General features: G+C 21.6%; 7 protein-coding genes across 7 annotated transcripts; 2 read left to right on the forward strand and 5 right to left on the reverse strand. All coding sequences in view use genetic code 6, as the record gives it.

Annotated features, from left to right (window-relative positions):
- Positions 1-1,864: 1,864 nt before the first annotated feature.
- Positions 1,865-2,775, forward strand: TTHERM_00672130 (hypothetical protein; the record flags this gene model as incomplete). Its single annotated transcript, XM_001014990.1, has 4 exons — positions 1,865-1,899; positions 2,042-2,303; positions 2,432-2,488; positions 2,662-2,775. The coding sequence occupies 4 exons, from the start codon at positions 1,865-1,867 to the stop codon at positions 2,773-2,775; spliced, it is 468 nt and encodes a 155-aa protein (XP_001014990.1).
- A 1,029-nt stretch (positions 2,776-3,804) lies between these two features.
- TTHERM_000672149 (hypothetical protein) lies at positions 3,805-4,147 on the reverse strand (the record flags this gene model as incomplete). Its single annotated transcript, XM_012797421.1, has 2 exons — positions 3,805-3,934; positions 4,092-4,147. 2 exons carry the CDS (start codon positions 4,145-4,147, stop codon positions 3,805-3,807), a joined length of 186 nt encoding a protein of 61 aa, XP_012652875.1.
- Positions 4,148-4,198: 51 nt separating this feature from the next.
- TTHERM_00672150 (hypothetical protein) lies at positions 4,199-4,369 on the reverse strand (the record flags this gene model as incomplete). The annotated part of the gene is made up of 1 exon (XM_001014992.1): positions 4,199-4,369. The coding sequence occupies one exon, from the start codon at positions 4,367-4,369 to the stop codon at positions 4,199-4,201; it is 171 nt and encodes a 56-aa protein (XP_001014992.1).
- A 2,773-nt stretch (positions 4,370-7,142) lies between these two features.
- TTHERM_000672159 (oxalate/formate antiporter protein) lies at positions 7,143-8,504 on the reverse strand (the record flags this gene model as incomplete). The annotated part of the gene is made up of 7 exons (XM_012797422.1): positions 7,143-7,233; positions 7,398-7,487; positions 7,623-7,712; positions 7,906-7,995; positions 8,140-8,229; positions 8,362-8,411; positions 8,466-8,504. The coding sequence occupies 7 exons, from the start codon at positions 8,502-8,504 to the stop codon at positions 7,143-7,145; spliced, it is 540 nt and encodes a 179-aa protein (XP_012652876.1).
- A 797-nt stretch (positions 8,505-9,301) lies between these two features.
- TTHERM_00672160 (hypothetical protein) lies at positions 9,302-11,620 on the reverse strand (the record flags this gene model as incomplete). The annotated part of the gene is made up of 5 exons (XM_001014993.3): positions 10,853-11,620; positions 10,567-10,713; positions 9,961-10,477; positions 9,609-9,898; positions 9,302-9,532 (listed from the first exon to the last, which is right to left on the reverse strand). Exons 1-5 carry the CDS (start codon positions 11,408-11,410, stop codon positions 9,302-9,304), a joined length of 1,743 nt encoding a protein of 580 aa, XP_001014993.2. The 5' UTR covers positions 11,411-11,620.
- Positions 11,621-12,925: 1,305 nt separating this feature from the next.
- Positions 12,926-13,099, forward strand: TTHERM_00672170 (hypothetical protein; the record flags this gene model as incomplete). Its single annotated transcript, XM_001014994.1, has 1 exon — positions 12,926-13,099. The coding sequence occupies one exon, from the start codon at positions 12,926-12,928 to the stop codon at positions 13,097-13,099; it is 174 nt and encodes a 57-aa protein (XP_001014994.1).
- Positions 13,100-13,538: 439 nt separating this feature from the next.
- Positions 13,539-13,821, reverse strand: TTHERM_000672188 (hypothetical protein; the record flags this gene model as incomplete). Its single annotated transcript, XM_012797423.1, has 2 exons — positions 13,539-13,690; positions 13,752-13,821. The coding sequence occupies 2 exons, from the start codon at positions 13,819-13,821 to the stop codon at positions 13,539-13,541; spliced, it is 222 nt and encodes a 73-aa protein (XP_012652877.1).
- Positions 13,822-14,069: the final 248 nt, after the last annotated feature.

Below are 14,069 nucleotides of genomic sequence, written 5' to 3' on the forward strand. Positions count from 1 at the left end.
AATTCAAATACTTCTTATTTGAATAAATAAAATAAAATCTGTTTTTAGGTAATCGAAAATTTTAAATTGAATAGCATAAAATTTAAAAATAATTTTTCTTTTTTTAATCTCAAATTTAAATAAAGTTTTTGATTTTTTTATGCAAACTTGGAAAAAGGATAAAAATAAAGGATAAACATTTTTGATAGACTTATTTTTGAATAAGTAAAAAATAATCTTATTGATAGGAAAAAGCGCATAATTTAGATTAATTGTACTACAACTAAAATTAGATACTTAAAAATTTTTTAAAACTGCTATTTAATTGGTGCGAACAAATTAAGATAAAGTTAGTTAATTTACAAGTTTTAACATGAAGTGTATTTCGCTTGTTTAATTTTTATTTTAAAAATATTTTTGAAATAGTTTATTTTTAGATTTAAAGCTACAAAAAATTTCTTCTATGTTACTTAATAATATTTTTATTGTAGCGTAGTTTTATTCAATGTTAAAGTTGATATTAACTTAAAAAACAGTAAATTTTTAAAAATACTATATACAAAATCATACTAAATTGAAAGTACATACATACATACATACATACATACATACATACATACATACATACATACAATATTAGGAAATAAAGAATAAGTTGCAGTTATGAAGAGTGTTTGTTAAATAATATTATTTATAATAATGATATTGAAGTAAGTTATTTTGATCTTTTTTATTACCTTATTAATAAAATAAGTCAATTAACGTAGTTAAGAAAACTGAAAAATAATTTACAACGAGTACCATTTTTGAGTCTAGTTAGCTGCGTTCTATTAGATTAATAAATTATTAATTTAATTAAGTAACTTTGAATTTATTTATGTGTGTTTTAGTAAAAATTAATTTACATAAATTAAGTAACTATAAATTCTGATATAATTCTATGAACAGTAATATCATTAACTAAAAGACTCTGTTCAAGCTTAGCTTATTAACCAAGCCAAAAATGATAAAAACAATATTGATATTTATAGTAAAATTTAACTTAGGATAATTTACAATTAAACATACGATCATAATTCGATTAAGTATTAAATATTAAATCAAATAATTTTAATACATGTAATGTAAATCATTCATTGAAAGATGATATTTACTTTAAATAGAAAAGTAAATAAAATAAATTCAATAATATGATAGGGAATATATTTAAAATTAGTACTGTTATTTTATTTTATAACTATAGGGGGACAACGCAAGAGCTTGAGAGAGTGAAACCTAAGGGTATACACTTTTTTTTATTGAATGAATCTTCTTTCTTTCTTAAAATATTTTTTATGTTTCCAACCTCAAAAATCACACAATATTTTGAAAAATTTGAGTAAAGTACATTTAAAATTTTGTTCTAATGCGCAATTTGAAGAAATTAAAATATTTGTTAATTCTTTCTACTTCCAAAAGAAAAGTTTTAAATAAGCAAGTAAGTAAGTGATAAATTGATATCAAACATTTAATATTTTATAAAAGTTTTTCATCGAAATTTAAAAATAAATTGTTAAATTTTGAATACTTATATTTATTTAGTCTATTAAATAAATATATTTGTTATAAAAATTAGTATTTTGATGGCCATCTAGAAATTATTAATTATACTTATTTCTACTAAGTCATTCATTTTGACTTAACTGAAATTCAAAAAAATATTTTGATGTTTAAAAAAATTTTCTTTTATTTGATTTTTGATAATATTTTATTTTAAAAAATTATAACTATTTTTCTATCAGATAAAATAATAGTAAAATAAGGCATAATAGGGAATAGGAAATTGTTTGTTAGCAAAAGGAATAAATCATTGATTGGTTTTAATTGAATAAAAGAAAGCTCTAGTATGAAGAAATAGAATTTACAGATAGAGTTTGATTGGTATTTAGATTTATTCATACATATATATATATATAAATACAATAAATTATCTTGGATATTTACAGCATTCAAATAAGAATAATTTTCCATATTAGATATTTAATTTATTTAGTAAATTTTAACAGATTACTAACTTTTGTAGCTGCAAGGACAACTTTGAAGAGAGATATAAATAAAAAAAGCATAATTTACATGATCGTTTATTCAATTAGAGATCTAAAAACCATAGATTTGTTTCATTAGGTGGAGATGCTGAACTAAATGGAGTATTTGGTTTTTGTGAGAAAATTTCTTATAATGCAGATGTGGCTCTCTTTTTTGATAATTAATTCAGACCATTTTCTAAATATGAAATTTCTTTACTTTTTATTGGAGATTTAGGTACTTTATGGGCAAACAGTAGTGTAATCAAATGAAAGGTTGATGATAGTTTGCTATTCAAAAGGAGAAAAAGAAAATTTATTCTTTATCCTAACGAGTTGCAAAATACTTATTTTAATTATTTATAACCATAATTCACTTACATGTTCAGTTTTTGAGCCATTTAACAATTAAACTTAGAGGCTTTACTTCTTAAGTATGGATTATGGTATCAACAAACTTTTTAGAAACAAGTATGCAAGATCCTTTTTCAACTAAATTAATGATGTAGCTTTCTTACATAACTTACTACTTTAAAAAGAATATCAATCATAGCATGAAGCTAAAATTAATTACTAAATATAGCTGATTCTCTCTATTATTTTATTATTTTTATTTCAGCACACAGGGTGCGGAAATCCTGATCTCCACTGTATTTATTATAAACAATTTAATTAAACAAATCAGAAGATATTGGATAAAGTAATAAAAAAATTTGGTTTTATTGCCCTTTGAATTCTTAAGCTTTTAATTTAAATAAATTCTCAAATATAGTAATTAAATTTAACAAGAAGGAATTTAGTCAAAAATAAATAATCACTATCAATAAATTTAAAATTCATAAGAAAAATAAAAAAAAAACTTAATAATTGAATACAATAAATCATAACCTGATATAACTAAATTTTTAAACCTGTAATTTGATTATTTTATAATTATTGTATGTACTCACTCTTGGACTTATTTCAAAAAAATATCAGATTTTTTTTAATTTTTCACTCTCGAATTACTCTCAAGGTCCGAACGAACTAGGAATTACTGTAATTAATAAATTAACAAAGGTATAATTAATAAAGAAGCAAATCAAAACATTTATATTTATGTCTACTCTTAAATTATGAAATAAAGTAAATAACAAGCATAATATGCAAAAAATAGAAAGAAAAGTATAAATAAACTATTTGATTATTATTACTGAAATCAAAGTACATTCTAATCAAATTAATTAAGTTAAAATAAGTATTTTAATAATCTTCTTTTAAATATTCTATTTGTAAATTATATCGATTGATTATAAGGAAAAGATAACTTAAATATTAATTTTTTAAAGATGCAAAATTTATACTAAATATATACATACATACTTTAGATAATTAAAAACTTAAAAATAATCTTAGTATATGCATTTTTAATTTTTAAATTTTCATCAGAAAATAAAAGCTAAGATAACAGCAAGATAAGAAAATACAAAAAGGCTTGAAGAAAGACATGAAACTATTCAATTGATAAATTTTTGAATTTGGGGATTATCAGATCTACAAGTAGATTTTACTTTATCTGCTAATTCCTTAAAAGTAGGATATAAACCTACTGCTTAAAAGCATGTATTGACGTTATTTATCTCAGTTTTGCATGCTTCATCTGAATCTTAGCAAGGACTAGGTAAACTTTTAATACAAGCATCTTTAATTGCTATTTCTTAGGTGGTAAGAGCATTTACAGAACAAAGTAATAAAAGACCAACAATGCAAATTAATAAGACTTTCATTTTAAGAAAACTAGATATGTTTAATTTTTTTATTTATTTGTTTGTTTATTTATCTTTTATTGATATAATTATTATGCTTTGCTGGTATATTTTGTTGTTATATATTTGAACTCTAATTTATGGATTCTAATTATAAATTTGTCGATATGTAAAAAAATGTTAAATAATAAACTAATTGTATGTAAATCTTCTCCAATGAAATATTTAGAAGTAAATCAAAATTTGTAAATTAATAAAAGTAAACGATTGAAAAATAAGAAATAGAAAGATTAATTAATATTACAATTTCGAATTGTGAGCAATCTGAATTTTTAGGCTCTCTAATAATTTGAAGTCCATGAATTTAGTCTACAGTGTTAATCAAAGGAATTTCGTACTTACTAAATTAAATCAACTAGATGATTAGCTTCCCGATTCTGAGGAGGAAGCTTTGAGATCAGTCTCGGAAGGGCGAAGATACTTTTTTGTTGAGTATTTGGAGGCATTACTGCCTGTTGTTAGCTTACAGCGAGGTGATAATTAATTAGGAAGATAGTATAATTGTAATCTATAAATAGTCATAATTAAATTTTATTTACACTGACTTAATTTTTTCTTTAAAAATTTTTGATAATTATTAATGAATATTTTTAGAAATATTTTTTACTGTATGTTTTTATTTTGTCTCTATTGTATTCAAAACTCTAGTTTATTGTTAAAATTTCTTATTTAATAAATGGATAGTAATTTTTATATACCTTTTTATATTTAGAGATCAATATTGACCTGCCATCAAAGATATTCTACCTCCTGTTTATTATTGCTTCTTAAGCTCTATTTAATTATTTAGTAAATATTAATTTAAAAAATAACACTTAAGTTTTGATAGATTCTACTCACACCATAGAATTATTAAATAACTCACTGAGTTCAGGATATTCAGAGCAATAATGCTTCATAGATAAAAACCACTATAGATAGTAAGTACTTCATCAAAATATTAAACATTTTAATTAGTATAAATTATTATTTTACATTACATCTGATAGAAAGCATCTATTATTAGTTTGGAAAAATACTAAAGTACTTTATTTAATATAAAAATCTTATCAAGTAACAAAATTTTCAAATTTATTTTTAAAAATGTCTGACAGTAACAACAATTTTTCATATCAAATAAATTATTTTTTTTGAAAGATAAAATAAATTTTACTAAAAATTTGTAAAAATGTTAATAAAAAAATTTATTTTAAATTAAAGGAAAATAAATGTAACTCATAAATAACTATTCTAATATTTTTTTGTATTCTTTATTCATATAAAAAATATTTATATACCATATGTAGTAACAATCTATATTCAAATGATTGTGAATAGCATAATCAAATTGTAGTTTTTAACTAAATTACTTATATTTATATATTCTTTATGAATTCGAGCTTCTCTTAATCGATTTTATATTAATATCTTGGCTCAATCTCAAAAGAATAGCTTACAGCTAATTTATTCTTAATTAATTATCAAAATCTTACAGAATTTTGAAAGAAAATTAGACAGTAAAATAATAAATTTTTTAATTGATTAATTTTATTACAACATAAAAGAAAATTTTGTCTATTATTATTAGATACTCTTTATTCATCTATTTTAAAAACTATAAATAAATTAAATTTTTTAAAATACCAAAGTATTTTCATTTTAGTTTTTCTTTCTAGTATTTAGCTATCTAATCATTCATAATTAACTAGTAAAGTAAAAATGTAAGTGTAGTATTTTACATTTTTAAACTTACTAAGACTTATAGGCTGATTCTTTTAGATACAATTTGGAAAGCTTTAAGTATGAATATTTTATCATAAACATAAAAGAGAGATTTAGTTATTTTAAATTTTTAAAAATAAAATTTTGCCATTTTTTCTATTTGTAAAAACAAAAGATTCGAAATTTTAAAAAGTGATTTTTCAATGAAAAATAATTAGAATAGAAGATTAGTATAAATTAATAAAAGAACTGATGGAAAAAGGAAGGATAAAAATAAAGGAAAAAATTTTTTAATAGAACTTTTTTTTTGTAAAAGTAAAAAAGAATTGTATAGCAAAGAAATAGTGCATAATTTAGATAAATTGTACTCCTAAAATGAAATAATTAATCATTTTTTAAAACTAGTATTTAATTAGTGCGAATTAATTGAGATAAAGTTATTTAATTTAAAAGTCTTTACATAAAGTATATATTTTTCGCCTCTTTTAATTTTAAATTTTTCTTTGAAATAGTTTATTAGATTTAAAGTTACAAAAAAATTTCTTGTATGATTGATACTCAATAATATTGTTATTAAAAATAAAAAACTGATCTATTTTTTATTTTTTTAGTATAGTATTATTTAATGTTAGAGTTTTGTTTAACTTAAAAATAACTAAGCTTTTTAAAAATATTCTATACGCAGCCATACTAGATTTAAGTTTATAGATACAATAAATATTATGAAATAAAGAAATAAATAAATTAGTTACAGTTTTTAGGTAAGAGTGTCTATTTGATAGTACTATTTATTATAATTATACTGAAGTCATATTATTTTGATCTTTCTTATTACCTTATTAATAAAAAAAGTCAATTATTTTAGTTAAGAAATCTAAATTTACAGATAAATAATTTAAAAAGAGTACCATTTTTGAGTCTCGTAAGCTGTGTTCTTTTAGATTGATAAATTATTAATTTAATTGAGTAACTTTGAATTTATTTATGTGTGTTATAGTAAAAATTAATTTAGATTAATTAAGTAGCTATAAATTCTCATATAATTCTATGAACAGTAATATAATTAACTAAAAGACTCTGTTCAAGCTTAGCTAATTAACCAAGTTAAAAAGATAAATACAATATTGATAATTATAGTAAAATTTAACTTAGGATAATTGACAATTAAGCATACAATCATAATTCGATTAAGTATTAAATATTAAATAAAATAATTTTAATACATATAAATCATTCATTGAAAGATGATATTTACTTTAAATACAAAAGTAAGTAAAATAAAAGTCAATAATATGATCGGAAATAAATTTAAAATTAGTATTGTTATTTTATTTTATAATTTTAGGGGGATAGTGCAAGAGCTTGAGAGAGTGAAATCTCAGGATATAAATTTTCAAATATCCAAATTTACATTTTGAGCCGTATTCTTATAAGAAAAATACCCTGGTTAAATTTTAATGCAACAAATAACTAGCTTAATATTTAGTAAAAACGAATGGAATAAATAATATAAAAAAACATTTAATTTCTTATCTTTTTTAATTTTAGAAATTTACTTTTAATTTTATATTAGACTAATTAAATGAATAATAAATCATACATATATACTTTTAGCTACTAATTTCTTTAAGTTAAATATCTTTTTAATTAAATTCCATCTTTATCCTTAACTAACTTAGTTATATCTAATAATTTAAACAAAATTTTGTTATTTAATGCAAACAAAATTAAAAAAGCAATAAGTTAAAAGCAAATTAGATGAAAAATTTATTAATTTTTTGAAAAAATTTCTTTCATTTTTTTGTTGTTGTTGTAAATATCTTTAAAAAAAGCTATTTTTATTTATTACAAGATGTTAAGTTTCAAAGTTGAAATGTTTCTAAGTTTTATTAAAGCAGTGCCTAAACTCTATGCGCCCTCACTCCCAATTTAATTGAAACTTTTATATATTAAAATTATATTATTTGTTTATTAATTTGAATGAATTATTTTTAATTAACTCATTTCTTACTGATCAATATTTTACTTTAATTTTTTTTTTAATTAAAAATCTGAATGAAATATATTTATTTACCTAAGTCTTAAAACTAAGGCTGAAAGATTAGAACAATTTGCTAAACTAGTACAAAAACCTTATGTGCCCAATTCATGGATTTAATTATGTCTTTGTAAATTAAAATTAAATTTTAATGCTTGAACACATGAAGAATATATTTGATAAAATAGAGAAAAAAAATTTTAAAAACAAAGAAAAAAAGAATTGAAACAAAAAAATGAAAATAGAAAAAGATATTTTGATTAATCAAAAAAATAGTAAAATAAAATAAGCTGATTAAATCTTAATAAATTTATTTTACTGGAGATCTAATGATAAAATTTTCAATTAAGAGCAGTTAGCTAAAGCAGAACCTAAAATTTAGACACCTTAATCCCCAATTTAATTCTAACTATTTTGATAATTAATTAAAAAATTATATATAAAATGAAGAAAGACAATTAAAGCAAAAATTATTCTTTCATCTTATTAAAAAAATAAATAAAATTTTTTTCAAAATTTTTATTGTCATGAGAGTTAAGGAATGCATCCTTACTAAAGGTCCAGTGTCAAATTAGAGAGGTTAGTGCATTTGACTAAAGCTGAACTTAAATTTGAAATTCCCAATTCACCAATTTGAGATTAGCTATTATTTAAATACCATTTAGTATATTAATATTTTTGTTTTAAATAAAATGTTTAAATAATATAAATTTTATTTAATTAAAAAAAGTAAAAAAAACCTAAAACAAGTAAAATATTATTAAATTATTTTTACGGAAGTCTAATTTCAATATCAGTGTGAGAAGATAAAGAGGAGTTTAAAAACTTTTTATAAAATAAAAATATATTTAAGTATTGATTTAAAAAATAATAAATTACATCTTCAAGATTCTTAAAATATTTTTTCTGTTATTTCATTTTTATTTTATTTTTCTTAGAATTTTCAATATTAATATTAATTTAAAAAATTATAATAAATTAATTTGAGAAATTAATTAATGAATTTAGTAATGTAATAGACACTGCTGATTTAGAATATAAGATGTATGTAATACATTCATTCATTAAAAAAATTGAATATTTAAAACTTCTCATTATATTTTTATAATTAGTAAGAGACCTTATTTCAAAATTTTAAATATGATTTATTAAAATATTTAAATTTATCTTAAATTAAATTATTATTTGTTACTTACTAATAATTTTAATTTGTGAAGTTAAAATATAATCTTTCATTTTAAAAATAAATGACTTTTTCTGTAATTTCTTTTCCAAAATCTAAAAATCTAGAAGAATTCTATCTATTTATAATAAAAAATCGAACAATATACAAAGTATTAATGATATAATAAATTGATTGATTTTTTAAATTATTTACACATATTTAAAAAATAATTTTTTATTTTATAAACATAAATTTAATTAATTAAATGGAATAATTTAGAATTAGCCTTAAAATTTAACTTTTATATTTATTTAATTTAAATTTTTGAGATAAAAATACATCATAAAATTTACTGTATTTACTAAAATTTTAGACTTACTTGTTAAAGAGAGCCAGTTAAATTTTATATGAATAAAGATAAATAGCAAGAACATCTAAAAATATTTTTTTTAAATTATTAGAATAATAAGATAAATTTGGTAATTAATTAGCATTTATTACTTTCATATGCTTATCAATTAAAACATTAATTTTTTGATTGATACATATTTCAGACCAAAAAAAATATAAATAAAGATATCAAAATTTAATAAATTAAATATTTTGCATATTTAATCACAACAACAGTTGGGTTATCTGTGCATCCTTTAGTACAATCGATTGTTAGACATAATTAACAACCTTAGTAAGTCATTTTATATCCAGCAGAGCAAAGTTAGCAAGAAATTCCTTGGTTTTTTACTTTGCATCCTTAGAACAATTAACATTAATTTTGCTTACCCTAATTAAGTTTTATTAATAAAAATAAATATGTTCAAAAGTAAATATTAATTTTTTTAAAAACAGTTGATATTTACTTATAAAGCAGGATCAGTACTTAAGTAGTAACTATTATGACATTAAGTGCATGTTGATTTATTAGAACATTAATAACAACCAGGCATATTGTAGTTACATTGTCTGCAAATTGTACTATTATCTAAGTAATACATATTAGAAGAGCAACTAGTCTTGCAATTCATATAGCCTAAATCTGTGCATTAACCGCAACTAGCATCACAAAGATTACAAGTTCCTCCTGTTCCGAACGTATTTGTTAGACATGTCTAACATGTTGATGCAGATTAACATGTTTGGCACCCAGTTCCTATTTAAATAATATTAATTTTCTTTCATTTTATTACAAGCAAAAATATGTTAAATGAATACCTTTTAGATCTGGAGTACAACCTTTGCAAATATTACCTGTATCTAAAAAATATCCAGGGAGGCAAAGACTACATGAAAAAGGAGTACCAACACATGTTTAACAACCTTGCATACCACCATGATTTAAGTCACCACATGAAATACATGATGTACCACCTGGACCAATAAAATATCCTGCATTACATAAGGTGCATGTTACTGCAACTGTATCAGAACCATTCACACATGTTTAGCAATTAGGAATAGCCAATTGGCAAGTTTATATACAAGTTCCTTTGCTGTTAAAGGGGAAGGAAGTATCACATGTTTTACAAAGCCCAGTATTCAGATATGCAGTACAGTGGCTTATTTTATAAACGCATTAAGATTTATCAAAAGTTAACGCTTTGTCATTTGTACATTAAATGATCGTAGTTGCTGAAGAACATCTAGCTACACCAAATTAAGGACACATCTTACATTTCCCATTAGTATCTTGATAGTATCCATCAGCACAGGAAAGACAAACCTCTCCAACCTTTATTATTAAAATTTGTTCATCAAAAATTTTTTTAAATTATTAAAGATATTATTTAATTAATAATAAATGTAAAACTATATTTTTACAGGTTGAATATTATCACAAAACGCTACTTGCCTGCATCTACCCTACCCATCAGCATAGTAAAAAGGCAAACATATTGAGCACTTTGCTGGATTAGATGTCTAGCAAGACGCACAATTTTGGGACAAGCTTCCATAACTATTACAAGGCTATTTATTTATTAAAATTTTATGATTTTATTTTACTTATTTTTTTTTGTGAACATAATCAATAATTTATTGAATTTGATATTGATTTATATTTTAAAGGTTTTGTAATCAATTTCTTATTAAACAAAAAATTATTTACCAAACACGATCCTGAAGTTGAATCAGGATAAAAACCATTCTAGCAAGTAGTGCAACTTCCGCTGCTCCCGCATGTGAGGCAGTTAGAACCAGTGCAAGGCTGGCATATACCTATCTGGTTGAGAAAATATCCCTATAAGCAAGTACTACAAACTCCATTATTATTACATGTTAAGCAATTAGGGTCAAGACACTAAGAGCAAAACCAGTTATTATTTAGATAATATGAAGTTGGGCAGTTTTAGCAGACTTAAACTTAACTTTGCGTGTTAAAACAACACTTAGTTCCACATTCAGGAGCACAGTTCAGACAAACTGTTTAACCTGCAGGGAAAGTTATATTTTTTGGATTATAGACTTAATATCCAGTAATGCATCCATCACAAGTATCTTGAATTTTAGTTGTACTACATGAACAACCTTGTTAACAATTAATGCATTAAAAGCCATCCCAATACTAATTCGGGTTGCAAAGGAAAGTAGTATCCAAAGTTCTCGCAAAAACATACTTGAAAAGAAATAATGTTGTTATAGTTAAAATGTTTAAATTTTTCATCATAATTATAATATAAAGAGTATGAATTATGCTATAAATGAAAGTATTTTCTAATAAAAAGTATTTGAACAAGTTCGAGTGCTTTGATATTTTTATTTTTTATCGCTGCTTCTTAAATAAAATATTTTTAATAATTATTTTCTTTACTTTTTAAAGATTTGAGTAGTTATTACTCTACTTGTGTATTATTAGTTATTTACTTACTTACTTATTTATTTATATATTTATGAATATATTATATATATATATATCTTACAAAAATCAATTTGAAAAACAACCAAGCAAAAAATCCTCTTTTTAATCAAATCTACATGTAAAAATAGTTCTTGCTATTCTAATTCAGGTGATTATTCTACTCTAGTCTAAACTATTTATTGACTGAAGAAATCTGATATATAATTAATATGTTTTATCTTTTTTACTAAATTCTAGATTTAATACTGAAACTAACTACTTCTGAATTTTTATTTCTAACAAAAAAATAATTTGAAAATAACTCTTATTTATAAATAAGATGCATATATTAAGTCAGAATAAATAAATAAACAAATAAAGTATTTTACATTTTTTACTAAAATTCAATAATATTTTCCTTTAAAAAACTAGAAATAATATACAGGGTGTCGCTCAAATTTTAAATGTATAAACATCTCAATTTTTATTTCACACAGAAACAAATTGCACTTTATTAGAAATTTTAATTTTTTTATAAAATTAAGTATTTTCAATTTATTAATTAATAGAATAAATACGAAATATAAATAAAAATCAAAACATTTTTTTAGTAATAAATTCTTTAGTTAGGATAATTGTTCAGTCAATTAAATCATAGATAATTTATGTATAATTATTGAATAGATACTTCTAAAAGTATTTTTTTTTAATAAAGCAATTCATTATTAACTAGTCTCTTAAATTGAGATATTGCTGCTAGGTTTAAAAAACAGTGTTATGAATACTAAATAGCTGTATATAAATATCATTTTTACTAAAGAAACGGCATATTTATATGCTTTTTTACAGATTTAAAAAGTAAAGACCAAAATCTATCTGTTTGATATAAGGATTTATTTTAAAGCCTTAAGCTAAATATTATTAAATATTTTAAATAGACAGTTCCTTTGTTAAAATAACAATCATAGAATGATTTTTTGGATCCTACTTTCTAATTTTGACTCTCTCACAGCTAAATTAAGTATAAATTACACTTTTATTAAACTAAAAAAGCAGAGTAAAAACTATATTTTAGTAATCCTACTAATTATTTGGCACTTTTATTTCAGTGAACAATAAGTTTTTGAATCTTTTTTCATGGTCTGTAAGAATATTATTGTAATCATTTAATTGTTGCATATATTTTATTTGAATGAACCTTTCTCCATTTATCAAAGGTTCTAATACAAATATGTAATTCCAATAAGACTAAAATACTAAGTTAAAGAGTTAAATAAAAATAAACGTCTAAATGAATTCACCAATATTTTAATTTTAAAAGGTTTCTTCTGTTTAATAAAAATAATGATAGTAGATTAACAAACTAATCAAACATTTAGATAACTTAAAGCAACTAACTAATTTCCAGAATTTGAATGCTTGAAAACCTCTGTAATCATAGCTGTGCTTACTCAAAGTAGTTATCCTCATATCAGAAAGAGAATTTGCCCAGCTGTCTATAAAAAATAAAGCCCATGAAATGAACTTAGAAAGGTATATATGACAAGAGAATGGTCTACTTGTATCTCTTTTTAAAGTTAAAATCAGTAAGAGGTTCTCTAAAAGTATAAAAGAGATCAAAAAGTAAACAAAATTGTAGATTTTAATAGAGAAAATTATCATTAATCCTATGTAGCTTATGGAATTTGAAAGATCAATAACAATCTTTAACATCTCTTCAATATCTGGGTAGTATTCAAAAAAGTATTCGGAATCTATATTCTTGCTGTTCAGAATAAGCACAGTAAAAGAACTCAGAGATATCAAACAAAAATACAAAATTTAATCTTGTTATCCAGTAAAAATAATCCAAAAGAATAAAAACATGCTTTATAGAGCAGAAAATGTGTTTTAGATTTTACATTTTATCATTAAATTATCAAATGTAATCAAGTTCTTTTCAAAAAAGGTAAGTAAGTCAACAAATAAGAGTGATTCTAAAAGAGCCATTTTCAGTTAATTTAAAAAAATAGGCTGCATTTACGTGCAATGAATTAAGTATTTGGCAGATGTTGTTTTTTCCCATAATATAATTGGCAGAGCAAAAATAATCCATAAATAGTAGCCATCCTAAAAAATAATGAAGAAGATAAATAAATCAAAATATAAAATAAATAAATGAAATAACAACCTTTATTTGGAAGTAAAGAAAAAGTATTTAAGTCACCAAAGACACCTTAGTAGCAACGTAATACATCCATAGCAGTAGCTTGAAAGCAATTTATCTTAAACTTAAAACCATTTTCATTTTTTGGTAATATTAAAATATTGTTAATATTAGTATGTAATTTGATTTTGATGATTTGGTTGATTAATAAATCTAATAAAAATCATTGATTTAAAAATTTTCACTCTCATGATCAGAATAAGTAGAAGAAATTAATCAATTAATATATTTATTAATTCCTTCTTTCAATATTTTAAATAATATCAGATAAGAAATTAATAT

Source organism: Tetrahymena thermophila, assembly GCF_000189635.1.
Source record: "Tetrahymena thermophila SB210 genomic scaffold scf_8254658, whole genome shotgun sequence".
Classification (NCBI taxonomy): Eukaryota; Ciliophora; class Oligohymenophorea; order Hymenostomatida; family Tetrahymenidae; genus Tetrahymena; species Tetrahymena thermophila.